This window comes from Pelobates fuscus, chromosome 3, assembly GCF_036172605.1.
Source record: "Pelobates fuscus isolate aPelFus1 chromosome 3, aPelFus1.pri, whole genome shotgun sequence".
Taxonomy (NCBI): domain Eukaryota; kingdom Metazoa; phylum Chordata; class Amphibia; order Anura; family Pelobatidae; genus Pelobates; species Pelobates fuscus.
The window spans coordinates 427,221,717-427,249,131 of NC_086319.1; the positions used below are offsets into that span (position 1 = coordinate 427,221,717).

A 27,415-nucleotide genomic window follows, 5' to 3' on the forward strand; every position below is an offset into this window, starting at 1 on the left:
TCATGGAATCAAAAGAGGGTGTATTTTCTTTCTTCCATGACCATATAAGTGTATTGAGATTCACACCAATAAACATCACAGAAATGCATTTAGAAATCAGTCAATGAAAATAAGATATTGTCCGATTTTATAAATTTTACATAGTTACATAGTTACATAGCTGAAAAGAGACTTGCGTCCATCAACTTCAGCCTGCCGCACATGTTTTTGCTGTTGATCCAAAAGTAGGCAAAAAAAACCCAGTCTGAAGCGCTTCCAATTTTGCAACAAACTAGGAGAAAATTCCTTCTTGACCCCAAAATAGCAGTCAGATGTCCCCTTGGATCAAGCAGCTATTACCCCACTAATTAGAAATTATATCCCTGTATGTTATGTTTTTGTAAGTATTTATCCAATTGTAGTTTAAACATCTGTATCGACTCTGACAAAACCACCTCTTCAGGCAGAGAATTCCATATCCTTATTGCTCTTACTGTAAAAAAACCTTTTCTCTGCCTTAGATGAAATCTCTTTTCTTCCAGCCTAAATGCGTGACCTTGTGTCCTATGTATAGCCCTGTTTATGAATAGATTTCCAGATAATGGTTTGTACTGGCCCCGGAAATATTTGAACAGGTGCCCAAAAATGCACAAAATATTCAAGGTGTGGTCTTACCAGCGATTTATAAAGAGGCAAAAATATATTTTCATCCCGAGAATATATGCCCCTATTTATACATGACAAAACCTTACTAGTCTCAGATTGACATTGCATATTGCTGCCTAATTTGTTGTCTATAACAATTCCCAAATCCTTCTCGAGTGTGGTTACCCCTAATTCACTACCATTTAGGGTGCAAGTTGCTTGTGCATTCTTGACCCTGAAGTGCATAACTTCATCTCTCTACGTTAAATATCTTACATTTTAGTTTCCAGTCCCCCAGTGTAGCGGAGTAGAGGTATAATACGAAATATCTCTGCTGGTAGACGTGGTTAACATACAAATCCAAAGTAGCGTAGTAATTCCAATCCCATTTCCCAACAACTGGACGACACACAGTTTGGGAGTCAAACTGAGCTTTTATTGAACCACAGCTGGTTTTATACACATCCCCATGCAAGGGGTTTCTTTAATTATATTCCAGGGCTTTTCCCCTGGTGGACTTTGTGGAAAACTGAATGTACAATAACATTTCCCATAATCCTTTTATGTACTGGAGAGAGAATTGAGTAAGAGTACACCTTTAATTACATTATCTCTCCGTACAGAAAAACATACAATATTAGTTAAAAAAAAAATAGCATAATTTGCATTATATATATCTGAACTCCACTAAAGACCCTTCACTGAGTAGCTGGGATCTGAGCGTACAATCTGTCGAATTACCGCTCAGATCCGTTCGTTAGAATAGAAAATACATTCGAGTGAAGTTATGGACCGGCCAGCCACGAGGCGAGAGCCCCAAAACAGTTCCAGACAGTTGCAGGCTTTGACCGGTCTTCTTACGGGAGTTCTTACAAATTAACAGATGAACATACACGTTGATATACTGAATGGTCGTGTGTAGGAAGGTCGGTGGTTTAATTTAGCCGAACGCCGCTCCATTTCGACAAATGGGACCATCTGCACGAATGGTATGGAAGTCCAATGGTGTTAGCGAGGTCAAGTGGACGATTTTAGTTCCATGCACTCGATAACCAAACACAGCTGGCCGTTCGTGCGCAAAGATGGCCGCCACCATCTGTTCGTTCATACGAACGGCGACCACCCATTAAACCATTAGGGGTTTGCGGTTTCCCTATGCTGCCAGTTATTAATTGGAGAGACACGACTCCCTTATGTGGTCCCCCATTCGACAATTCATCCGTTTTCACAAACAGTATATCCCTATTCTGTTCGTGAGCTTAAATTAACGAACGCACAAAGTCTTTGCACAGTAACTAGACAAATGAACCCAGTTCTTGTAACATGAAGTGGCTAGTTTTGCCACACCCAATCTATCCAAATCCCTCTTCAGCAAAGCAATATCCTGCTCACATTTTATTACTTTACAAAGTTTTGTGTCATCTGCAAACACTGATACATGGCTTTCAATGCCCATTTCAAGATCATTTATAAATATGTTAAATAGAAGCGGTCCAAAAACAGAACCCCGAGGGACACCACTTACCACTTTTGACCAGCCTGAAAAGTTACCATTAATGACAAGTCGTTGTACTCTATCCTTAAGCCAATGTTCTACCCAAGAAAAATCATATTCACAGCCAATTTCTTTCAGTTTGAAGACTAACCTATTGTGAGGAACCATATCAAATGTAGATCACATCCACTGCAACACCCTGATCAAAACGTCTACTTACTTCTTCGTAAAATGCAATTAGGTTAGTTTGACATGGCTATGTTTCATAAAACCATGTTGGTTATTGCGAATAACAAAGTTATTCCCAATGAATTCCTGAATATTATCCCTTAATAGCCCTTCAAATATTTTCCCATTCACAGAAGTTAAGCTCACAGGTCTATAATTTCCAGGCAAGGATTTTGAACCCTTTTTAAATATAGGAACAACATCTGCCTTCCTCCGATCCAATACCTGAAACAAAAGAATCTTGAAAAATTAAATACAGAGGTTCACTTATTTCCCCACTTAGCTCCTTAAGTACTCGTGGGTGAATACCATCAGGCCCCGGAGCTTTATTTACAATCATTTTCTTTAATAGCTGTAGCACCTTGTCTCGAGTCATATCCAATCACAAGTTATCTGCAAGTTTTTTGCAGCTATCATTTGCATATCTCTTGCCATAGGATCCTCAGGATATCTCTTGCCATAGGACCCTTATATATTCTTACAAAAATGGCAGATCTTGTTGTTACATAAGATGTCCCATTATTGCAACCTGGTCCAACCTCTTAAAGTGAACCTGACATGATATATGACCATCTGGTTTGACGCATGTTAAACAATTAAGTGTTTCTTCCCTTAACACTATTAAAAGCTCAAATTTTAATCTATTTCCTTTACCACGTCTTCTGGTGAGACCATCAGTCATGTTTCATTGGGTGTCACACTTACTGTAAGAAACACCTCTCCTGCATACCCCTGTTTGTGGAGTAGACCCAAGTCCCATAAACGGTTAAAAGTCCCTAACACCTTATGTCGGCTTTGCATTAATGTGTCATCTGTTCTCTCTCCATTCTCAGATTGCCTGTCCAAACCTGCTACAACAAATCATTCTGGCTCTTCCTCTCCATGCTGCTACTGATGCTCTCACACAATGCCTGCCCCTCCTTCCTACTTCCCATTACTGGCATTGCTGTCACTTAGGCTGAACTCAAGCAGGAGAGACGCCTAGGGAAAAGCTTCCCAGACAACAGACAAGCAAAGCACAGCCTTCTTATCTGTCTGCCGATCTGATTTTAGAGAAAATGTGATTTTCTATGATTTAAGATGAAGTAGTATGCAGGTACACTTTAAATAAAGGTGCTTCTCATTGGCTCTATACAAGTTGCAAAACTTAGCTGATGTCATAGGAGACTATACAGTGCATTAAAAAAACAAAACAAAAAAAACAATATAAAAGATACAGCCAACATTTTCTGTACAAGAAATTTATGTATTAAAAAAAATAAACAATGTACAAATCAAGAAAAAAAAAAAATAAACAGCAGCTTAAATAAAATGTCTGGAAAGGGGGTGGCCCCAATTAACCAAGGAGCCAAATATCCCTGTTCACATTTCAAGAAACTCCCCCAGAATGTTTCATCTTTCAATAAATTAATAGGAAGGAAGAGGAAGGTTACAGGAATGAAAGAGGCTTTAGAAGATTGGAGTTATGGGAAGGAAGATAGGTTCACAAGAACAGGCTTGTTGGAACCAAAACTCTGGCCTTAGCAACCAAGTGTCAGAAGATGGAGGTTAGGAGGAGCAATAGTTTAGCAAACCAGGTCTTAGAAGCAATGTGTTGGGGGGAAGGGAGAGGGTTTTAGAAGATTTGATTTAGGAGAAGGAAGAAGAGGTTAAAAAGATGATTGCTGAGGAAGACCCAGAAGAACAGTAAAGACCAGTAAGAGCTGTGTGTGAAGGCAAAAGACAAAGAAGGTTGAGATGGTTATTAAAAAGGGGTGTAACAGACTCTCCCCTTGCCCAATGTGGCACAGATCCAATAGTGTGTGGAGGCAGCAGAATAAAAAGAGCAGATCTGAAGTTCATTCCACTCGAACTAGGAGGCTCCTCAGGATGGTGGCACCTTTTTCCTTGGTCAACCATTCTGTTTCTGAAACTGGAATTCTGGGGTCCATATGATCTGCAGGGCTAGCAGAAGGAGGGCCCACCGTATAGGACCCAGGCTGTACACAAACTTGAAATGCAACCTGGGCACCCAATATCCTCTGAGAGCGAGGGTCTCGGAACCTGCAAAGATAGAGATACAAACGTCGCTTATCTATACACAGTGTGCACAAACACAGTTAACATACACTTTTCAGCCATAACATTAAAACCACTGGCAGGTGAAGTTATTGGCATTGATTACATCGTTACAATGGCACCTCCCAAAAGGTGGTATATATATTAGGCAGCAATTTAACAGTCAGTTCTTTCCTTTTATGTGTTGGAATCAGTCAGACCTGGACAATTTAGCAATAGAAGAAGCATGCCCCTGGTTTGGCACTTTCCCTTATAAAGAAATTGAACCAAACGCTAGCTCCCTGGCGGCTGTTCATATGAACAAATCAACCAATGGTCCTCAGCAGTACTTAACTGAAGACTGTTTTATAACAATCGCGGCTATGTGACCTTACAGTTCCCGGTTAACTTGGTCCAGTGTTTTGAACCATTTGCCAACACGCCAGGAGAGCACTTTTTGGAGGGAAGGTGTCTAAGGCTAAGAGGAACAAAAACTCACTGAGAGCCAAGTGGAGCACCCCGTATTTTGGTCGCAGGAGCTCCCAAAAATAGATTTCTGGAACTATTTTGGGCATAGGACCAGATACTGGCGTTTCCTATAAACTGCATGGATCGGAGCGCTATTTAGACAACTTGGGTGATCAGATCAGGGTTGTTTGGGGATATAGGACATGTGGGGTTACTGTATGTTTTGAGGTACTTTTATGTTTGGCTCTCTGTATCTGAGAGATAATTGACTTACCTGTCTTTAACTCAACTATCTCTTAGGCACAAATCTCTGGGTGGTTCTTGTATTGTATTGTATGGAGACCCCTGGCTGGGGTCTGTGCATAAAAGCTCATTAAAATCAGTTGTACTCCCAAGAACTGTGTGTGGTCCGCTTACTGGGGACTGAACGGGAAATTCACTGCTCAGCATCTTGTTCCAGCTTGTAGAGGATTCAGCAGGGAAAGTCCTTGTAAGTTCCCTATCCTGTTGCAGGACGGAGAGGCTCCAAGAGGACCACAGGAAGCAATCTTTGGCAGAGGTACCCAGCTAGGGTACAGGGAGCTTCGCTACATTTGGTGGCAGAAGTGGGATGGCTTCCTAGCCTTAGGGAAACATCCAGAACACCACTGGGATTCATGCACATCTTCTGCAGAGGGACCAACTTTTTTTCAGAGCTGGACAAGCATGGTGTCCAGCAACACTGACTTAGAGTTTGAAAAGATACTAAAGGGGATGCTGGCTTTCTATGGACCCAACCCTTCGGAGAAAAGCATTCGGCACATGAGGACTATAGTGCCTGAGTACCTGCAGCACAGAGCAAAGCTGGAAAGCAGGGTGGCGGATTCACCCGCCCCAGAGACAGTATGTTCCAGGGAGAAGAGACTGTCTCTCTCCCTAGCGGTAGTGTGCACTCCAGGGAGAGGAGGCAGTGTGGGTTATTGGGAGTGGAGACAGCGGGTCTCACGCCCCAGCGGCAGAGTATGTTCAAGAAAGAGGAGACGGTCGGTCTCTCTCCCCAGCAGCAGTGTGCATTCCAGGGAGAGGAGCGTTTCATCTTCCCTAACCAGCGGCTGAGTGAGTTACTGCGAGAGAAGACTGTTGGTCTCTCTCCCCAGCAGCAGATTGTGGTCCAGGGAGGGGAGACAGTCGGTCTCACTCCCAAGCGGCATTATCTACAAAAGGGGGCAGAGAGTTTCATCCACCCTCCAGTGACAACATGGTGCGTAAGGAGTATAGCAGTCTCCTTTTCCAAAAGGACCCTGGATTTACAAACGGAAGCTTGTGGCAGGAGGCCCTCTGCATAACTGAATCTTTTGGGAGAGGTCACCAGACTAACACAGACCCAAACCGATTAGAGGTCTGGTGTGTCTCCCTGGGAGGGGGAAGATATGTGACAAATGCTCCTTTCCACAAACTTTTGTCACGCGCTCCTGGAGAAGTGTGGAAGCTGGCCTCCTGCCCACTGACTATGGTCCGGTTCTGAGACCCCGTTCGGGGGTTACCCTGCCCAACCGCCCTTAGCAGCTTTCCCTCGGTACCCCTGGTTCGGCACTTTCCCTTCTAACGAATTGAACCAAACGCTTGCTCCCTGGTAGGCGTTCGCGTGAACAAACCCACGAACGGTCCTCAGCCGCGATTGTTATGGAACCGTTTCTGGCTATGTGACCTTGCGGTTCCCCATCAACTTCGTCCGGTGTTTTGAACCACTTGCCGACACGCCAGGAGAGCGCTTTTTGGAGGGAAGATGCCCGAGACTAAAAGGAACAAATGCTCCCTGAGAGCCAGGCGGAGCACTCTGTATTTCAGCTGCAGATCATCCCGAAAATTGACCGGCCAAAGCACACATTGCTCTGGAACTATTTTGGGGCATGTGTGCGGCCAGTCAGAACTTGACCCCGGTGGCATTACCCCTATATTACATGGATCTGAGCGCTATTTAGACAACTTGGGCGCTCAGATTAGGGCTGTTTGGGGATATAGGACACGTAGGGTTACTGTATGTTTTTATTATGTTTTGGGGTACTTTTAAGTTTTGCTCTCTGTATCTGGAGATATTTGACTTATCGGTCTTTAACTCAATTACTACTCAGGCACAGATCTCTGGGTGGAACCCGTATTGTATGGAGACCCACTACGGAGGTCTGTGCATAAAAGGCAGAGTTTGGCTCATTAAAATCAGTTGTATTCCCAGAACTGTGTGTTGTCTAGTTACTGGGGAGGGAAAGGGCTATTCACTGGTCAGCATCTTGTTCCAGTTCGTGGAGGATTCAGCAGGGAAAGTCCTTGTAAGGACTATAGCTCCCAGGACTGTGTCGTCCAGTCCCTGGGAGGGAATAGAGCTAGTTCCCTATCCTGTTCCAGGATGGAGAGGCTCCAGGAGAACCCAAGTCATGCCATTGCAACTGGGGCAGTAGAGCGGCAGTTTTCCCCTGTTCCAGTTAGGAAGCGATCCTTGGCTGAGGTACAGGGAGCTCCGCTATACATGACCAAGGATCTGCTGTTAATATCTTGGTGCCAGATACCACAGGACACGTTCAGAGGTCTTGTGGAGATCATGCCTCGATGCATCAGAGCTGTTTTGGCAGCACGTGGGGGAGCTACATGATATTAGGCAGGTGGTATTAATGTTGTGGCTGATCAGTATACATACTCACCTCACACACAGTGTACAAACATGACGTAATTCACACACCTCACATACACCATGTGTGAGATGTATGTATGCAGACACACTGTGAACATACAGACACCTCGAACACCGTGAACACACAGACACCTTCTTAAAGTGTCTCTCTCACCAAAAATAAATGTAATATGCTTCTACATAGCTCACTGTGTCCAAATCTTTAAAAAAAAAAAATTGGTCAACATAAAAATGCAGGGACTGCTTTTCATAATGTATAGCAGGTAAGTTGAGAAACCCATGACCAACACTCTTTAACTTAAAGATACTATAGGCACCCAAAGAACCAAGTTTTGGTGTATAGGTTATGCCCCTGTAATAAAACTGATCAATTCTCTGCCATTTAGGAATTAAATCACTTTCTTTACACAGCCCTAGTCACACCTCCCTGCAAGTGATTTACACAGCTTTCCTAAACACTTCCTGTAACGAGAGATCTAATGTTTAAACTTCCTTTATTGCACATTCTGTTTAATTTAGAATGTCTTATCTACTGCTCTGTTAATAGCTTGCTAGACTCGGCAGGCACCTCCTGTGTGTGATTAAAGTACAATTTATAGAGCAGGATATAAAAACATCTAAAGTAAGTTAAGATCTAATTGAAAATGAAACCATTTTGCTTTCATGCAGGCTGTGTGGCTAGGGCTGCATAAACAGAAACAGAAGTGATTTAACGCCAAAATGGCAGAAATTTGAGCAGATCCTGCAGCACTTACTGTAATTTTGGGCAAAATTCCAAGAGTCCGGCATATCTTAGTGTCGGGGACAGGACCACGCTCTGTAACTCTCGACTCTGCATTACGTTGGGTTCTGCTGCAGAGAAGCCATTCTGTGGGTCGGTTTTTAGTGGCACCGTTGTGAGTATGGAGGAGCAACCTGAAAACAGATTGGAATATTTGTAATGTTCAATAGTGTTTTTTTACAATGTATCAAAACCTCCCGTTTTTTGCTTGAAATCACTTCATTTTAGAACAAGTTGTTACCTGTTAAAAGTTCAAACTACGATTGTGCTTGTAGAATGGGGTATCTCTACATGATGTACAGTTTGTTATAAGATGCACATTAGGCTGTGAGGCAGGACCGCTGGCTGTCCGTGAATTGGCCTCTTCTATATTCTATGTGTTTCCCCTTGTATTTCTATGCCTTTCGTGTATTGTGCCTGTACATGCAGCCGCTCTGTAAAGTACAGAAGTGAAATGGGTTGCTCTGTGCCCTTCCCCCTCCCTTTTCCTGTCCCAGCAGGACGTTGCCACAGAGACACTGCCGGCCCAGTTTAACCTAGATGCATTGTCCTGCCTCCCTACCCCTGCAGTTTCTTGGGATTGAAACCCCTGTTGTTTTGTGTTGGAGACCCCATGTTGGGGTCTGTGTCTGTAAAAATCTTGTGTAACAAAATAAACGGAGTTAGTCAGAGTTGTACCTCCAGAACTGTGTCTCGTCCAGTTACTGGGGGAAATGGGTCTCTTTGTATTGTAAATGGTTCCTGATCGGCTGAGGGAAGGGAATTAGCAGAGGTAACCGGTCGGGTTACCAGGTGGTCCGCTACAGACTGTAAACAAAATGTGTTTAAAAGAGAGCAATAATTCCAGATACCAGGGGTATGGGAAAGGTAACTTTTTAAACCAATTAATTAAGGGAGGGGATGGGACGGCACACATCCTTAATAAGGGGAGGGGCTGGTGCACATCCTTTATTAATGGGAGGGGACAGGCCGGTACACGTCTTCACTAATGGGAGGGGACAGGCCGGTACATATCTTTACTAATGGGAGGGGACAGGCCGGTACGCCTCTTTATTAATAGGAGGGGACAGGCCGGTACATATCTTTACTAATGGGAGGGGACAGGCCGGTACATATCTTTACTAATGGGAGGGGACAGGCCGGTACATATCTTTACTAATGGGAGGGGACAGGCCGGTACATATCTTTACTAATGGGAGGGGACAGGCCGGTACATATCTTTACTAATGGGAGGGGACAGGCCGGTACATATCTTTACTAATGGGAGGGGACAGGCCGGTACATATCTTTACTAATGGGAGGGGACAGGCCGGTACATATCTTTACTAATGGGAGGGGACAGGCCGGTACGCCTCTTTACTAATGGGAGGGGACAGGCCGGTACGCCTCTTTATTAATAGGAGGGGACAGGCCGGTACATATCTTTACTAATGGGAGGGGACAGGTCGGTACATATCTTTACTAATGGGAGGGGACAGGCCGGTACGCCTCTTTATTAATAGGAGGGGACAGGCCGGTACATATCTTTACTAATGGGAGGGGACAGGTCGGTACATATCTTTACTAATGGGAGGGGACAGGCCGGTACATATCTTTACTAATGGGAGGGGACAGGCCGGTACATATCTTTACTAATGGGAGGGGACAGGCCGGTACATATCTTTACTAATGGGAGGGGACAGGCCGGTACATATCTTTACTAATGGGAGGGGACAGGCCGGTACATATATTTACTAATGGGAGGGGACAGGCCGGTACATATCTTTACTAATGGGAGGGGACAGGCCGGTACATATCTTTACTAATGGGAGGGGACAGGCCGGTACATATCTTTACTAATGGGAGGGGACAGGCCGGTACATATCTTTACTAATGGGAGGGGACAGGCCGGTACATATCTTTACTAATGGGAGGGGACAGGCCGGTACATATCTTTACTAATGGGAGGGGACAGGCCGGTACATATCTTTACTAATGGGAGGGGACAGGCCGGTACATAGCTTTACTAATGGGAGGGGACAGGCCGGTACATAGCTTTACTAATGGGAGGGGACAGGCCGGTACGCCTCTTTATTATTAGGAGGGGCCAGGCCGGTACATATCTTTACTAATGGGAGGGGACAGGCCGGTACGCCTCTTTATTAATAGGAGGGGACAGGCCGGTACGCCTCTTTATTAATAGGAGGGGACAGGCCGGTACATATCTTTACTAATGGGAGGGGACAGGTCGGTACATATCTTTACTAATGGGAGGGGACAGGCCTGAAGCCCATGGAACAGTGAAACAGGGGAGTGGGCCTTGACAAGGCCAGGAAGTAGGCAGGTGGAAAGGTTTGGGATGTTCAGGGCGGGGCTAAGTAGGGGAGGAGTCAGGTAGTGTAAATAGGCGGCCATCTTAAGTGAGGAGCCAGTTAATCTGAATTGCACTGACCTGTCACTTGTGGCTGGTCGGCGGAGTTCTTTTTCTTTTTCTCCCTCTGCAGGTAATGGCGTCCCTAGAGGAGATTCTGGACGGAGTTCAGGCGGCGGTTCGGGACAGAGGATTGGCGTGGCTGCACGAACAGATCGGGGCTGCTGCCACCCACGCGGAGGGACCGGAGAGGAGGTCGGCGCGGAGGACCAGGCCGCCACAGAGGTTGAGCCCGGGAGAGGCCCCGGCGGCCCGGCGGCGGAGGAGCCCTTCAGCGGTCGGCGGTTCGGAGGCCGGACCGAGCACGGCGGCGGCGGAGGGAATGCGGCAGGCGCCTTCGGGCGGACCCGCCGGGCAGGCGACTGCGGGCGCAAAACGGAGGCCACGAGGTCAGAAGGCGCCCCGCGTAATGGCGGCCGGCGGTACAGCGGAAAGAGCGACTGCGGCACCACCAGCGGACCATGCGGCTGCGGATGGCTTCACCCACGCGGCCAGTGGGCAACGGACTGAGCGTCCCGGTGAGTCAACCTCCAGCGGTATCACTGAGGGGCAAGGTGGGAATACTAGTCGGGTTACTACAGCACCAGCGGTCCGCCAGGCAGTGCAGGGAGACCAGGCCAGCAAGGGATCCGAAGGGGCGGCCGGAGGGAGGGCCAGGACTGAGATCAGTAGACTAGGAGTAGAGGACAGCGGAGCGGGTCGGGCGGCTCAGAGGGTCTCTGGAGCTAGGAAAGCGACAGGCGGCCTATCCTTAGGGGCTAGGGCAGAGTCAGACGGGGCGGCCGGTGGGGGGCCAGGCGCAGCGGCTGTGGGAGAGCCTGTGGTTTCAGCACGATACCGGGGAATTAGAGATGGCAGTATAGAGCGGGGGGGCCCATCCGGCTGCCCTCAGGTACGGCCTAGTGACAGGGATGCGGCAGTAAAGGGCCAGGGCGGCCAGCGGCGCAGCAGCAGCGCCAGGTGCAGCAGTGACAGGAGCTGGTCGGGAGGACGGGACAGCAGGGACAGGAGCCATTCACGGCTAGGCCGCAGTGAGTCCAGGTTCAGCGTCAGGGAGAGGAGAAGGAGGTCCAGGTCAGAGGAAGGGAGGCGGAGCAGAAGGCACAGTGCATCGAGATCTTCAGAGAGGAGCTTCAGGGAGCAGCGGAGGGGAGCGCTCAGCAAGGGAGGTCGGAAAGAGCAGTGGAGAGGATCCAGGGCAGTCGGAGAAGAGCGTAGGGAGGAAGGGCGGGTAGGGAGCTACTCGGGCAGACTACCCAGGATGTCTTCTCCTTACAGGTCGCGGAGTAACTCACCAGCGGTTCCGAGGCGGGACCAGGCGGGCAGGAGTCGGCGTCTATTGGGAGCTCCAGTGTCAGAAATGGCGGATGGAGGGACAGCAACCCCGCGGCCTGCGGCGGCCAGGGGCATCAGCGGTGAGTCTACCTCTACACCACACCCGGGGACATTCATACATTGTTTGAAGTCATTTATAGATTCGTGGTCTGAGGATAGGGATCCACTTAGGTTCGATAGGGTTTGGTCAGCAGGTGAAGGCAGTGGGTCGGGGTTGGTGGGGGTATCCTCAGGAGTGACAGGTGGTACTAGGGAGGAGACGCGGCCCACTGATAAGCCTGAAGGATCATCGGTGGGGGACGGGGTACTCGACGTGACGGGGGGGGACATTACGGAAGCAGCACGTCAGAATGTACATGTGTCCTTCTCGGGGCCGTTAGGTTGCCATTTGAAAGGGGAGGTGAAGGAGAAGATTGCGAAAGGGGAATTCGTGGAAATATTTTCCCTTCTTCCCCTGGAGGAATTCTTAGATTTAAAAGAGGAGGACAAAAAAGACGCCAAGAAGGAAGAGGAGGAGAAAAGGCGGAGGTATCGCAAGATACCGAAGACCTTCGGCAACTGGCTGCGAGCCTTTTGCATTTTGGCCAGTGTTATTGGGGAGAAGCGGCCGGAGTGCTGCTCTCAGTTGTTTTGTTACTTGGACGGAATCGGGGACGCATACCGCACCTATGGAGGGTTGGCATGGTGGAGGTATGACGAGCAGTTCCGTCAGCGTCTGGCGGCCAACCCTTCCATGCGCTGGGACCAAATGGACCTGCCGCTTTGGATGCGGTTAATGATGGCGCAAAAGAACGCGCCCTTTCCAGGGACTGCCGGCACCGCTCCCGGGGGGGCGGTGGCGGCAGGTCAAAAGAAAGGTGCCTGCTGGGCCTTCAACGAAGGACAGTGTAAGTGGGGATCCGCTTGTAGATTCAGGCACGAATGCTCAGGGTGCGGCGGGAACCACGGGGTCAACAGGTGCTTCAAGAAAGGTAAGTCGGCCGCAGGGGGAGGGGCAGCGGGAGCGGCCGCTCCCACAGCTCCCGCTGGGGGTGTCACCAGTGAAGGTAGGCGCGATGTTGCCTTGGCTAAGGCAATACGCTGATCAGGCTGTGGCAGAATTCCTTCGGGCGGGATTTGCCGAGGGTTTCAAGATTCCCTTCAAAGCCACGGGGCCGGGGGCACCTTGTGAGAACCTCAGGTCGGTCAGGGAACACCCGGGGGTAGTGCGGGAGAAATTGGCCAAGGAGGTGCAAGCTGGGAGGATGGCAGGGCCATTTCCGGCTCCGCCCTTGGCGAATCTGAGGTTGTCACCATTGGGGGTGGTTCCCAAGAAGGAAGAGGGAAAGTTTCGTCTGATTCATCATTTATCGCACCCGAAAGGGTCTTCGGTGAATGATGACATCGACGCCGACCTATGCTCGGTCTCCTACACGTCATTCGACAAAGCCGTCGAGCTGGTTAGGAGAGCGGGGCGTGGGGCGCTGATGGCCAAGGTGGACGTGGAGGCGGCTTTTCGGCTGCTGCCCATACACCCGGACTGTCACCACCTGTTGGGGTGCCACTTTGAGGGTGCAATCTTCGTGGACTTGTGTCTGCCTATGGGTTGTTCCATCTCTTGTGCTTACTTCGAGAGGTTTAGTACCTTCTTGGAATGGGTGGTGCGCACGGAATCGGCCGGGGGTGCTGTAGTGCACTACTTGGATGATTTTCTGTGTGTCGGCCCACGGGACTCTGAGCGGTGTGCTCAGGTACTGAGGGTTTTTCAGCGGGTGGCGCATACCTTTGGGGTGCCGTTGGCGGGGGACAAGACGGTGGGCCCCACCACGTGCCTTAGCTTCTTGGGTCTCGAAATTGATTCGGAGCTCGGGAAATGCAGGCTGCCTAGGGACAAGCTGCGGCATCTGCGACAGCTAGTGGACGTGGTCAAGGGGGCGAGGAAGGTGACCTTGCGGGGGCTCCAGTCCCTCGTGGGGAGCCTTAATTTTGAGTGCAGGGTGATCCCCATGGGGAGGATATTTTGCCGGAGGTTGGCGCAGGCAACAAGTGGGGTGCGGCGGCCGTCGCACTACATTCGGGTGTCGGCCGAGATGAAGGACGATTTGGGGGTTTGGGAACAGTTTTTGGGCAACTTTAACGGGACAGTGTTCTTTCGGGAACCGACGGTGTCGTCGGCAGCAATGAGGTTGTTTACAGACGCTTCCGGCAGTATTGGTTTTGGGGCCTACTTGGCAGGTAAGTGGTGCGCGGAGGCGTGGCCGGAACCGTGGAAGGCTGAGTCCTCTGATTAAGAACTTGGCGTTCTTGGAGTTGTTTCCCATCGTTGTAGCGGTGGTACTCTGGGGTACGGAGTTGGCCGACAAAAAGGTGGTATTCTACTCCGATAACATGGCGGTAGTGCAAGCGATCAATAGCTTGACCGCCTCGTCGCCCCCGGTAGTACGCCTGCTTCGACAATTAGTGCTTAGTTGTATGTCATCCAACATAGTGTTCAGGGCTAGGCACATCCCGGGGCTCCAGAACGTGGTGGCTGACTCACTGTCTCGTTTTCAGTGGGAACGCTTCCGGGAGGCTGCGCCGGACGCGCTGGCCCAGGGTCAGGAGTGCCCGGGTGTGATGTGGCAACTCGGGACGGCCTGCTTGGAGACTGTGTGAGGAGGTCACTGGCGCCGAGCACGTGGGCGTCCTACGTAAAGGTTTGGAAACTGTGGGACGAGACGGTGGCTCAGGTGAGTAGCGCCCCTACGGAGGGGCAACGCTTAGATGCACTTTTGTGGTTGCTCTGTCGATTGTTCGCGGCTCAGGCGTCGCCTGCCATGGTGGATAGGCATCTCTCTGCCTTGGCTTTCCTGTTTAAGTTCAATGGCTGGGTTGATGATACCAAACACTTCCTGGTCCGTCAGGCAGTGAAGGGATTCAAGAGGGGGAAGAAAACGGTAGACTCGCGTAGACCAGTGTCCTTTGAATTGTTGCGGGAGCTGGTGGGCGTTCTTCCGGGTATTTGCAGCTCCACATTCGAGGTGTCGTTGTTCACGGTGGCATTTGTGTGGGCCTTTTTCGGGGCTTTTCGGATCGGGGAGTTGGTAAGCGCAAACAAGAAGGGCCTTGGGGGTCTTCAGCTCACAGATGTGGAGGTTCGCGAGGACAGGGTGCAAATTCAGTTACGCCGTTCGAAGACGGACGTTTTTGGTAAAGGTTGCACAGTTGTGCTGTTCGGGTTGCCTGGGTCAGGGGTGTGCCCAGTTGAAAAGGGGTCGGAGTACCGGGCATTGCGCCCGGGGGGTGATGGTTGCTTCTTGGTGCACCAGGACGGCTCGGCCCTGTCGCGCTTCCAGTTCGCGAGGGTGTTTAGGATGGGGGTAAGTACGCTGGGCCTAGAGCCGGGGCAATTTGGGACTCACTCCTTTAGAATTGGGGCGGCAACTGAGGCCGCACGGCTGGGACTGGGGGACGAGAGGATTAAACGCATAGGGAGGTGGGAATCCTTGCGTTTTAGATCATACGTTAGACCAGATAGGCTGGTGTGAGCAGGGCAGTGTGATGCTGTGATGGCAGTGGAATCCATCTGTTTGGTATTAACGTGTTTTTCTTTGCAGGATGGAGAGTGTGGATCTGGGGCCACTCGTATGTCTATTGGGCTCAGAAGAGGGCTGCTGTTCGGAGAAGTGGAGCACAGCTGGGTTTTACTCAAGGAGAAGTGTCGATTTCTTGGTTTGGCTTTAGGGGGTTTAGCTGGCAAAGCCTCAGTAGTTTGTTGTTTAGCAGGTTGGCCGGAGGGTCTGCACCAGACATAGTTTTATTACACGGGGGTGGGAATGATTTGGGTCTGATTCCGCAAAGGGAGTTGGTTAGACGGATGAAGAGAGACGTTGATCGGCTGTTGGACCTGGTCCCTGGCGTGGTGGTGGTGTGGTCGGAAATGGTCCCCCGTTTCACGTGGCGGCACGCCAGGGATCCAGCTGCAGTGGCTCGATGCAGGGGCAAGGTTAACAGGGCAATGGCGAGTTTTGTGCGGCGATTGGGGGGTATTGTAGTTCGGCATAGGGAACTGGAGGACATGCTTCCGGGCTATTTTAGGAGAGACGGGGTACACTTGTCAGACGTGGGTTGTGACTTGCTCAATCTAGGCTTTCAGGAAGGGATTAGCTTGGCCCTGTTTCAGGGTGGTGGGGGGCGCACATGTCCTTAAGGGATCAAGTCATGTGCTATGGCGGAACAGGGCGTGTTAAAGCCAGGAGTTAGCTGGAATTGGGAATGGACAGGCCAAGGCCTAGGCTGGAGTAGGCCAGATGGATTAGATGTTGGTAGGTTCAAGCTCTTCGGTGGCTACGAACCTAGGGGGTAGGGGTGTCTGGGTACACCCCTACAGTTAACAGATGGTTTTGGGGCCTCTCTGGTAGGCCGTGTGTTTCTGGTTATATGTTAAGTTAATGTTAATTATTGTTCAAAAGATAGGGTCATTGTCAGGGGTATTGTACGGGGGGATAGTAATATAATGTTAGATGGACAATGACCCTAAATTGTTAATTTATTTATTTATATATTTAATAATTAATAAAGCTGTGGACGTTATAATCCAACAGATAAATTCGGTGTCAGTGTTTTATTTAAGGTAAACTAAAATAGCACCTGCCGAATAACGACGGTGCATATGTCATGAAGCCCATGGAACAGTGAAACAGGGGAGTGGGCCTTGACAAGGCCAGGAAGTAGGCAGGTGGAAAGGTTTGGGATGTTCAGGGCGGGGCTAAGTAGGGGAGGAGTCAGGTAGTGTAAATAGGCGGCCATCTTAAGTGAGGAGCCAGTTAATCTGAATTGCACTGACCTGTCACTTGTCCCACCCTCCCTCCCTATAGTTGAGTTTTGATCCCGTTTGGTCACAGCGGCGGGAACAGGGCGTGTTAAAGCCAGGAGTTAGCTGGAATTGGGAATGGACAGGCCAAGGCCTAGGCTGGAGTAGGCCAGATGGATTAGATGTTGGTAGGTTCAAGCTCTTCGGTGGCTACGAACCTAGGGGGTAGGGGTGTCTGGGTACACCCCTACAGTTAACAGATGGTTTTGGGGCCTCTCTGGTAGGCTGTGTGTTTCTGGTTATATGTTAAGTTAATGTTAATTATTGTTCAAAAGATAGGGTCATTGTCAGGGGTATTGTACGGGGGGATAGTAATATAATGTTAGATGGACAATGACCCTAAATTGTTAATTTATTTATTTATATATTTAATAATTAATAAAGCTGTGGACGTTATAATCCAACAGATAAATTCGGTGTCAGTGTTTTATTTAAGGTAAACTAAAATAGCACCTGCCGAATAACGACGGTGTATATGTCAGGTACATATCTTTACTAATGGGAGGGGACAGGCCGGTACATATCTTTACTAATGGGAGGGGACAGGCCGGTACGCCTCTTTACTAATGGGAGGGGACAGGCCGGTACGCCTCTTTATTATTAGGAGGGGCCATGCCGGTACATATCTTTACTAATGGGAGGGGACAGGCTGGTACGCCTCTTTATTAATAGGAGGGGACAGGCCGGTACATATCTTTACTAATGGGAGGGGACAGGCCGGTACATATCTTTACTAATGGGAGGGGCCAGGCCGGTACATATCTTTACTAATGGGAGGGGCCAGGCCGGTACATATCTTTACTAATGGGAGGGGACAGGCCGGTACATATCTTTACTAATGGGAGGGGACAGGCCGGTACATATCTTTACTAATGGGAGGGGACAGGCCGGTACATATCTTTACTAATGGGAGGGGACAGGCCGGTACATATCTTTACTAATGGGAGGGGACAGGCCGGTACATATCTTTACTAATGGGAGGGGACAGGCCGGTACATATCTTTACTAATGGGAGGGGACAGGCCGGTACATATCTTTACTAATGGGAGGGGACAGGCCGGTACATATCTTTACTAATGGGAGGGGACAGGCCAGTACGCCTCTTTATTAATAGGAGGGGACAGGCCGGTACATATCTTTACTAATGGGAGGTGACAGGCCGGTACATATCTTTACTAATGGGAGGGGCCAGGCCGGTACATATCTTTACTAATGGGAGGGGCCAGGCCGGTACATATCTTTACTAATGGGAGGGGCCAGGCCGGTACGCCTCTTTATTAATAGGAGGGGACAGGCCGGTACATATCTTTACTAATGGGAGGGGACAGGCCGGTACATATCTTTACTAATGGGAGGGGACAGGCCGGTACATATCTTTACTAATGGGAGGGGACAGGCCGGTACATATCTTTACTAATGGGAGGGGACAGGCCGGTACATATCTTTACTAATGGGAGGGGACAGGCCGGTACATATCTTTACTAATGGGAGGGGACAGGCCGGTACATATCTTTACTAATGGGAGGGGACAGGCCGGTACATATCTTTACTAATGGGAGGGGACAGGCCGGTACGCCTCTTTATTATTAGGAGGGACCAGGCCGGTACATATCTTCACTAATGGGAGGGGACAGGCCGGTACATATCTTTACTAATGGGAGGGGACAGGCCGGCCCGCCTCTTTATTATTAGGAGGGGCCAGGCCGGTACATATCTTCACTAATGGGAGGGGCCAGGCCGGTACATATCTTTACTAATGGGAGGGGCCAGGCCGGTACATATCTTTACTAATGGGAGGGGCCAGGCCGGTACATATCTTTACTAATGGGAGGGGACAGGCCGGCACGCCTCTTTATTATTAGGAGGGGCCAGGCCGGTACATATCTTCACTAATGGGAGGGGACAGGCCGGTACATATCTTCACTAATGGGAAGGGACAGGCCGGTACACGTCTGTACTAATGGGAGGGGACAAGACGGTACACGTCTTTACTAATGGGAGGGGACAGGCCGGTACATATCTTTACTAATGGGAGGGGACAGGCCGGTACATATCTTTACTAATGGGAGGGGACAGGCCGGTACATATCTTTACTAATGGGAGGGGACAGGCCGGTACATATCTTTACTAATGGGAGGGGACAGGCCGGTACATATCTTTACTAATGGGAGGGGCCAGGCCGGTACATATCTTTACTAATGGGAGGGGCCAGGCCGGTACATATCTTTACTAATGGGAGGGGCCAGGCCGGTACGCCTCTTTATTAATAGGAGGGGACAGGCCGGTACATATCTTTACTAATGGGAGGGGACAGGCCGGTACATATCTTTACTAATGGGAGGGGACAGGCCGGTACATATCTTTACTAATGGGAGGGGACAGGCCGGTACATATCTTTACTAATGGGAGGGGACAGGCCGGTACATATCTTTACTAATGGGAGGGGACAGGCCGGTACATATCTTTACTAATGGGAGGGGACAGGCCGGTACATATCTTTACTAATGGGAGGGGACAGGCCGGTACATATCTTTACTAATGGGAGGGGACAGGCCGGTACGCCTCTTTATTATTAGGAGGGGCCAGGCCGGTACATATCTTCACTAATGGGAGGGGACAGGCCGGTACATATCTTTACTAATGGGAGGGGACAGGCCGGCCCGCCTCTTTATTATTAGGAGGGGCCAGGCCGGTACATATCTTCACTAATGGGAGGGGCCAGGCCGGTACATATCTTTACTAATGGGAGGGGCCAGGCCGGTACATATCTTTACTAATGGGAGGGGACAGGCCGGTACATATCTTTACTAATGGGAGGGGACAGGCCGGCACGCCTCTTTATTATTAGGAGGGGCCAGGCCGGTACATATCTTCACTAATGGGAGGGGACAGGCCGGTACATATCTTCACTAATGGGAAGGGACAGGCCGGTACACGTCTGTACTAATGGGAGGGGACAAGACGGTACACGTCTTTAATAATGGGAGGGGACAGGCTGGAACACAGAATTATAAATTAACACAATGGGACAGACTTGTACATCAGCGGCACATGGCAGCACAAGGTTGCACATATCTTTAAATTGAAACCCTCACAGGAAGGGTGCACAGGAGAGGCTCCTTCTGTCCATACACACCTGGAAGCAAATCTCCTCGGTCCAGAGTCCTACGCACACTTGGGACACTACTCCCCTGATATGCTATGTGCCACTTTTTATACTGCGGACAAGACAATCGTGGGCTGAGCCTGGACACAGACAAAAGTAAGACAAAATTGACAGCTAAATTACGTAAATTAGCATGACATATTTACAGATCTTTCGAAGGCACAAAGGGGGATATTAGATATCAAATTACTCAATTGTAATCCTGAATAACCAGCTAGGTTTAACGTTTAGTCACAAAGCATTATATATTATCATTATATACTAAATTAGTTTGTTTTACTTTATAACCTAGTCTTTACGGATGATAGTTTAAATGCTGTGGGCAGGACACAGAGGTTGTAGAGTCGAATTGATTGGCATTAGGGTATTGTGGTATAAATATTACCTAAGAGGGAAGCTGCACCAGCCACTGGGCTCTGCGTAATCTCGAGGGGGGTCACCTCTCTTCTTGTATATCTCATCTCCACGAAGTTTGTGGCACGAGTCACAATGACACACGCACAGCTTGGAATCCTCCACGAAATATCCTTCTACAGAGATAGGGGAGGGAGGTCAGGGGCATATATTATAAGGAAAGGTAGGAAAGAAAACAACAGGATTTGTACTTTGTGATAATTGCTGGTCAGTCACAGACATGGCTACAGCAGGAAGTCTAAAGTAAAGTAGGGTTACCCTAAGCAAATCAATGTCATATAAAAAGGATTTATGGGGAGAGTCACAGTTCGTGTAGACTGGTCACCCGTGATATAACATGCAGAGAAAATCAAACATGTTGCTCAACGTCACTAAACAAACGTTGATCTCTACAAACAATACAGAAAAAAAATCAGAGACTGAACTGAAGAGCACGCAAAGGAAAATCGGAGATAGACCCAAGAACAGACTCCAGACAGGTTAATTGTGCTTAGAGACATCTGTCCAACAGCACAGCTGGCAACGAGGGCAGCAATGCAACAAAAAGCCAGGGCAGAAGCAATGACCAGAATGGAAGAGAAATTCACAGATCGAAATGACAGAATCCAGCAGACAAATTACTCTCTCTGTGACTCCCCTCCATTCCTCACCAAAAGTCAAACAGAAAATCTACGGGGGGAGATTTATCAAAGTGTTCCAAAAAGCAATGGTTGAATAAACAGTCAGTAATTTGAACATTTTCATTAAAGGAACCATTTTCTCAGCAAGTTCTTCTGGTTTTCGCATCATTCTTCATTTCAGAAGACCGCTAAATTTACTGTGAGTAGAGAAACAGGACACTTATCAATCTTTCTCCAGCAGAGAAATCAGTTGTGCCACCATGTAAATGGGATAAATAAAAAAAAAATGCTATTTCAGGGGGAAAAGAAACAACAGATACAAAAAATAAAAAATTAATTACATTAAAGGGACACTATAGTCACCTGAACAACTTTAGCTTAATGAAGCAGTTTTGGTGTATAGTACATGTCGCGGGAGCCTCACTGCTCAATCCTCTGCCATTTAGGAGTTAAATCCCTTTGTTTATGAACCCTAGTCACACCTCCCTGCATGTGACTTGCACTGCCTTCCATAAACACTTCCTGTAAAGAGAGCCCTATTTAGGCTTTCTATATTGCAAGTTCTGTTTAATTAAGAATGTCTTATCCCCTGCTATGTTAATAGCTTGCTAGACCCTGCAAGAGCCTCCTGTATGTGATTAAAGTTAAATTTAGAGATTGAGAAACAATTATTTAAGATAAATTACATCTGTTTGAAAGTGAAACCAGTTATTTTTTTCATGCAGGCTCTGTCAATCATAGCCAGGGGAGGTGTGGCTAGGGCTGCATAAACAGAAACAAAGTGATTTAACTCCTAAGTGACAGTGAATTGAGCAGTGAAATTGCAGGAGAATGATCTATACACTAAAACTGCTTTATTTAGCTAAAGTCATTTAGGTGACTATAGTGTTCCTTTAAAATAAACATCAAGTGCCAAAATTCATAGAAGATGTAATGTAAAAGTGTTGATGCCACTTTGATAAATCTCCCCCATGGTGTTTCACTTCCGTTACCAGCTGCCACTATTCTAGGAAGGCTTTCCATAAGGATTTGGATTGTGTCTGTGGGGATTGGTGATACTGGAGCATTTGTGAGGCCAGGCACTGAAGCTGAACTGCACCGTCTGGCGCTCCAGTACATGTTCAATGGGGTCAGGGCTCTCTGCAGGCCACTAAAGTTCCTCCGCACCAAACAATGTGTTCAAAGACGGTCTTTTCAGAGAAAATGCAGTGTTTACATTACAGCCTAGTGATAACGTCACTGGCCACTCCTCAGATGGCTGTTAGAGATCCTTCCTGGGTCATGGCTGCCTAAAATGCATCCAAACATTCAGTGTCTCCTCCCTCTGCATGCAGACACTGAACTTTCTTCATAGAGATTCATTGATTCAATTCATATCTATGAGGATATGCTGATTGGCCAGAGCTGTGTTTGAATCATGCTGGCCCTGCCCCTGATGTGCCTCCGTGTCAGTCTCAGCCAATCCTATGGGGAAGCACTGTGATTGGATAAGGACACCACTTTTGATGATGTCAGAGGAAGTTCACAGGCAAAGGCAGCAGCTTCAGACTTGAATAGAAGTACGATTTTACTAGCTTTAGGGAGGCAAAAGGTGCCAAGGGAGCTAGATAGTGGTTTTACCACTATAAGGTCAGGAATACATGTTTGTGTTCCTAACCCTATAGTGCTCCTTTAAGCTGACCCCTCACTGGAACTAAAAGACACAAACCAAACCCCCTGAAAAAAAAGCCCCAGATCACTATCCGTTCTTCCCCAAACTTAACAGTAAGTACTAAGCATTTGTGGCACTCCTCTTCCTTCCTTACTCCTGTTCATCTCCCCCACGCCATTCAGTGACTCTCCTCCTCCTGTCCATCTCTCCCCCACACCATTCAGGGACTCTCCTCCTCCTGTCCATCTCTCTCCCACACCATTCAGGGACTCTCCTCCTCCTGTCCATCTCTCTCCCACACCATTCAGGGACTCTCCTCCTCCTGTCCATCTCTCTCCCACACCATTCAGGGACTCTCCTCCTCCTGCCCATCTCTCCCCCACACCATTCAGTGACTCTCTTCCTCCTGTTCATCTCCCCCACACGATTTAGCGACTTTCCTCCTCCTGTTCATCTCTCCCCCATTCAGTGACTCTCCTCCTTCTGTCCATCTCTCCCCATTCAGTGACTCTCCTCCTCCTGTCCATCCCCCCCATTCGGTGACTCTCCTCCTCCTGTCCATCCCTCCCCCATTCAGTGACTCTCCTCCTCCTGTCCATCCCTCCCCCATTCAGTGACTCTCCTCCCTCCTCCTGTCCATCCCTCCCCCATTCAGTGACTCTCCTCCTCCTGTCCATCCCTCCCCCTGTCCATCCCTCCCCCATTCAGTGACTCTCCTCCTCCTGTCCATCCCTCCCCCATTCAGTGACTCTCCTCCTCCTGTCCATCCCCCCCCATTTGGTGACTCTCCTCCTCCCGTCCATCCCCCCCATTCAGTGACTCTCCTCCTCCTGTCCACCCCCCCCCCATCCAGTGACTCTCCTCCTCCTGTCCATCCCCCCCATTTGGTGACTCTCCTCCTCCCATCCATCCCCCCATTTAGTGACTCTCCTCCTCCTGTCCATCTCTCCCCCATTCAGTGAGTTTGTGTGTGTATATGACTGTGTATGCATGTGTTAAGGTGTGTGTATGTGTCGGTGTGTGTATCTATATGTGTGAATGTGTCTGTGTCTTTATGAATTTGTGTTTATGTGTCTGTGTATATATATATATATATATATCTGTGTTTTAATGTGTATGTATATCTGTGTAAGTATGTATGTATGTGGTAGTGTATGTATACATCTAAGCAGTCAAACACCAGCACAACACACAAAAACACCCCTGCAATCTAACACAAATATAACATGCAAACACACACACCTGCATTAAAACTCCAAAATTATATCCAAACACACCCCTTCACTCAAACACAAATACTTCACACAAATGTACATCCCCATTTAAAAGTAAACATTACATTCAAACACACCCCTGCAATCAAATGCAAACATTACATACAAACACACCCCTGTAATAAAAGAAACAAACATTTTATACAAGCACCCCATCAAACACCAACACTATAAATTTCACTATAGTGCCAGTATATGCCGCAGTGCTGTACAGATATACAATCTAGAAATTTGTTTTGACTTGGGGCGCCATGGAAAAATATTGAAATAGTAAGGGCGCCTTGAACCTAAAAAGTTTGGTGAACCATTGGTCTAGATGAACATTTTTGTCCTTGGGTATAACATTGGCTCAAAGAATAGAGTACAACGAGTTGTCATTAATGGTAAATTTTCAAGCTGGACAAAAGTGGTAAGTGGTGTCCCTCAGGGTTCTGCTTTGGTCTTGAAATAGGCAATGAAAGCCATGTATCAGTGTTTGCAGATGACACAAAACTTTGTAAAGTAATAAAATGTGAGCAGGATATTGCTTTGCTGCAGAGGGATTTGGATAGATTGGGGGACTGGGCACTAAAATGGCAGATGAAATTTAATGTAGAGAAATGCAAAGTTATGCACTTCGGTGTTAAGAATGCACAAGCAACTTACACACTAAATGGTAGTGAATTAGGGATAACCACACACGAGAAGGATTTGGGAATTGTTATAGACAACAAATTAGGCAGCAATATGCAATGTCAATCTGCCGTTGCTAAGGCCAGTAAGGTTTTGTCATGTATAAATAGGGGCATAAATTCTCGGGATGAAAATATAATTTTGCCTCTTTATAAATCGCTGGTAAGACCACACCTTGAATATGCTGTGCAATTTTGAACACCTAAAGAAGGATATCATGGCACTAGAAAAAGTGCAGAGGTGAGCTACAAAATTAATAAAAAGGAATGGAGCATTTTAGTTATGAAAAAAAGGTTACATTTAAACCTCATTCGTTTAAAGAAAAAAAAAAAAAGCGCCCCTCAGAGGGGCTATGATAACATTATACAAATATATCCGAGGCCAGTACAAACCATTGTGTGGAAATCTATTCATAAACAGGAATACGTAAGACATGATGTCATATGTTTAGACTGGAAGAAAGAAGATTTAGTCTAAGGCAAACCAAATGCTAAGGATGTGAAATTCTCTGCCTGAAGGAGTGGTTTTATCACATTCCAATACAGTTGTTTAAACAGTAACTTTATACACACTTACAAAAACATAATATTCAGGGATATAATTTAATTTGTTGGATAATAGCTTCTTGATCCAAGGTCAAGAAGGAACCTAGTTTGCAAAATTGGAAAGTGCTTCCAACAGGGTTTTTTTTGGGGGATATATTAGACAGCAAGTGAACAGTCAGTTCTCAAATTTCATGTGTTGGAAGTAGGGAGAATGGGCAAGGGGAAACATCTGGGTGACTTTAACAAGAGACAAATAGTGATTGCAAGACTACTGTATCAGAGCATCTCCAAAATGGCAAATCGTGTGGGGTGCTCCTGGTATGCAGTGCTTAGTACCTTTCTAAAACAGGTGCAAAGAAAGACAACCAGTGTACCGGCATAGGGTCATTGATGCATGTGGGTAGCGAAGGCTAGCCTGTCTGGTTTGATCATGCAGAAGAGGTACAGCAGCTCAAATTGATGAAAAACCTAATTCTGGCCACGATAGAAAGGTGTCAGAACACACAGTGCATCGCAGTTTGCTGCGTATTGGGCTGTGTACTCACAGACTGGCCAGGATGCCCATGATGACCCTTGTCTACTGCCTAAAGCAGCTTCAATGAGGATGTGTCAGAACTGGGCCATGGAGCAATGGAAGAAGGTTGCCTGGGCTGATGAATAACGTTTTCATTTAAATCAGGTGGATCGCCAGGTGTGTGTGCGTCGTTCACCTGGGGAAGGCATGGCGGTGGAAGCAATGTTGTGCTGAGAAACCTTGGTCCTGGCATTCACGTGGATGTTACTTTGACACGTACCACCTACCTAGAAAATATTGCAGACCACGTACACCCCTTCATGGCAATGGTGTTCCAAGATGGCAGTGGTCTCTTTCAGCAGGATAATGCAACCAGTCACACTGCAAAAACCCTTCTGGTATAGTTTGAGGAACATGACAGAGTTCAATGTGTTGCCTTGGCCTCCAAATTCCCCAGCTCTCAATCTGGTTGAGCATCTGTGGGATGTCCTAGAATTACAAATCCAATCCATGGAGTAACCACCTCGCAACTTGCAGGACTTAAAGGATCTGCTGCTAATGTCTTGTTGCCAGATACCATGAAACATGTTCAGAGATCTTGTTGAGTCTATGCCTCGACAGATCAGAGCTGTTTTGGCAGCACGAGGGGGACATTATATCGACAAACGTATTGAGACACATCTCTTAATTATTGAATTTAGTTCTTTCAATCAGCCCCATTGTCACAGGTGCATAAAATCAAGCACCTAGCCATGCAGTCTACATTTACAAACATTTGTGAAAAAGAGGGTTGTTTGAAGAGCTCAGTGAATTCAAGCGTGGTACAGTGACAGGATGCCACCTTTGCAGTTTGTGAAATTTCATCCCTGATACTCCACTGTCATCTGTAAGTGGTATTATTGGAAAGTGGAAGCGTTTAGGAACATCCCAGAGCATGGTCACCGACTGCTGTGGCGCACAAAAGTCACCAACGCTCTGATTCCATGGGAACATGGGAACAGTTTGGGCCCTTTTCTATTCTAGCATGAATGCACCACAGTGTACATGGCAAAGGTCCATAAAGATATGGTTGGATGAGTATGGTGTGGAAGAACATGACAGGCCCGCATAACCCCTTCGCACACCGTTGGGATGAACTGGAACAGAGAGCACAAATGCTCTACTGGATAAATGGGCAAAAATACCCACAGAATCTCTCCAAAGTCTTGTGAAAAGAATATAACTCTTGGATTACGCTGCCTGTTGCGGCTACATAGGATAGAACTCTATTATGCTACCTCTAGTGGTCACATAAGATTTAACTGGTGGGTCTTACACTAATTATGGCTTAGGAGAAAGGGAGTATTCGCAGTAATGAAAATAAGGAGTACAGACTATGATGCAGCACACAACAATGGAACAAACAGAGCAGGTTTGTGGGAGAGGGGTCATCGAAGAGACAAAGTCTTGGAAAATTTAGCTGTATAACAGATGGGTTTGGGTGAAGAATCAAACCTTAAAATGGATAGAATTGAGTAAAAATAGATATCGTCTTCACCTGGGAGAAGTAGTAGATCCTTAAATCGCGTGCAGAGAGACAGATATTCGCAGCTCAGAAGAGCAAGAGTGTCTGGGGGGAGTCGACAGAGACTTTCCTTCACTCCTAGACAAAGAAAGAGAAAGAAAGCAGATTATACTCCACAAAG

The 27,415-nt window shown here is 47.7% G+C and overlaps 1 protein-coding gene across 4 annotated transcripts in view; it reads right to left on the reverse strand.

The window, feature by feature from the left end:
* Window positions 1–3,620: 3,620 nt before the first annotated feature.
* NEURL4 (neuralized E3 ubiquitin protein ligase 4) overlaps window positions 3,621–27,415 on the reverse strand; it is a 281,694-nt gene continuing 257,899 nt past the window's right edge. For all 4 annotated transcript variants that reach the window (XM_063449847.1, XM_063449846.1, XM_063449844.1 and 1 more), the window contains exons 25-29: window positions 27,268–27,372; window positions 20,426–20,570; window positions 20,011–20,120; window positions 8,273–8,432; window positions 3,621–4,390 (exon numbers count right to left, since the gene is read on the reverse strand). In XM_063449847.1, the coding sequence (XP_063305917.1) occupies window positions 4,186–4,390; window positions 8,273–8,432; window positions 20,011–20,120; window positions 20,426–20,570; window positions 27,268–27,372 (725 nt within the window). In that variant the 3' untranslated portion in view covers window positions 3,621–4,185. The remainder of the gene's footprint in view (window positions 4,391–8,272; window positions 8,433–20,010; window positions 20,121–20,425; window positions 20,571–27,267; window positions 27,373–27,415) is intronic.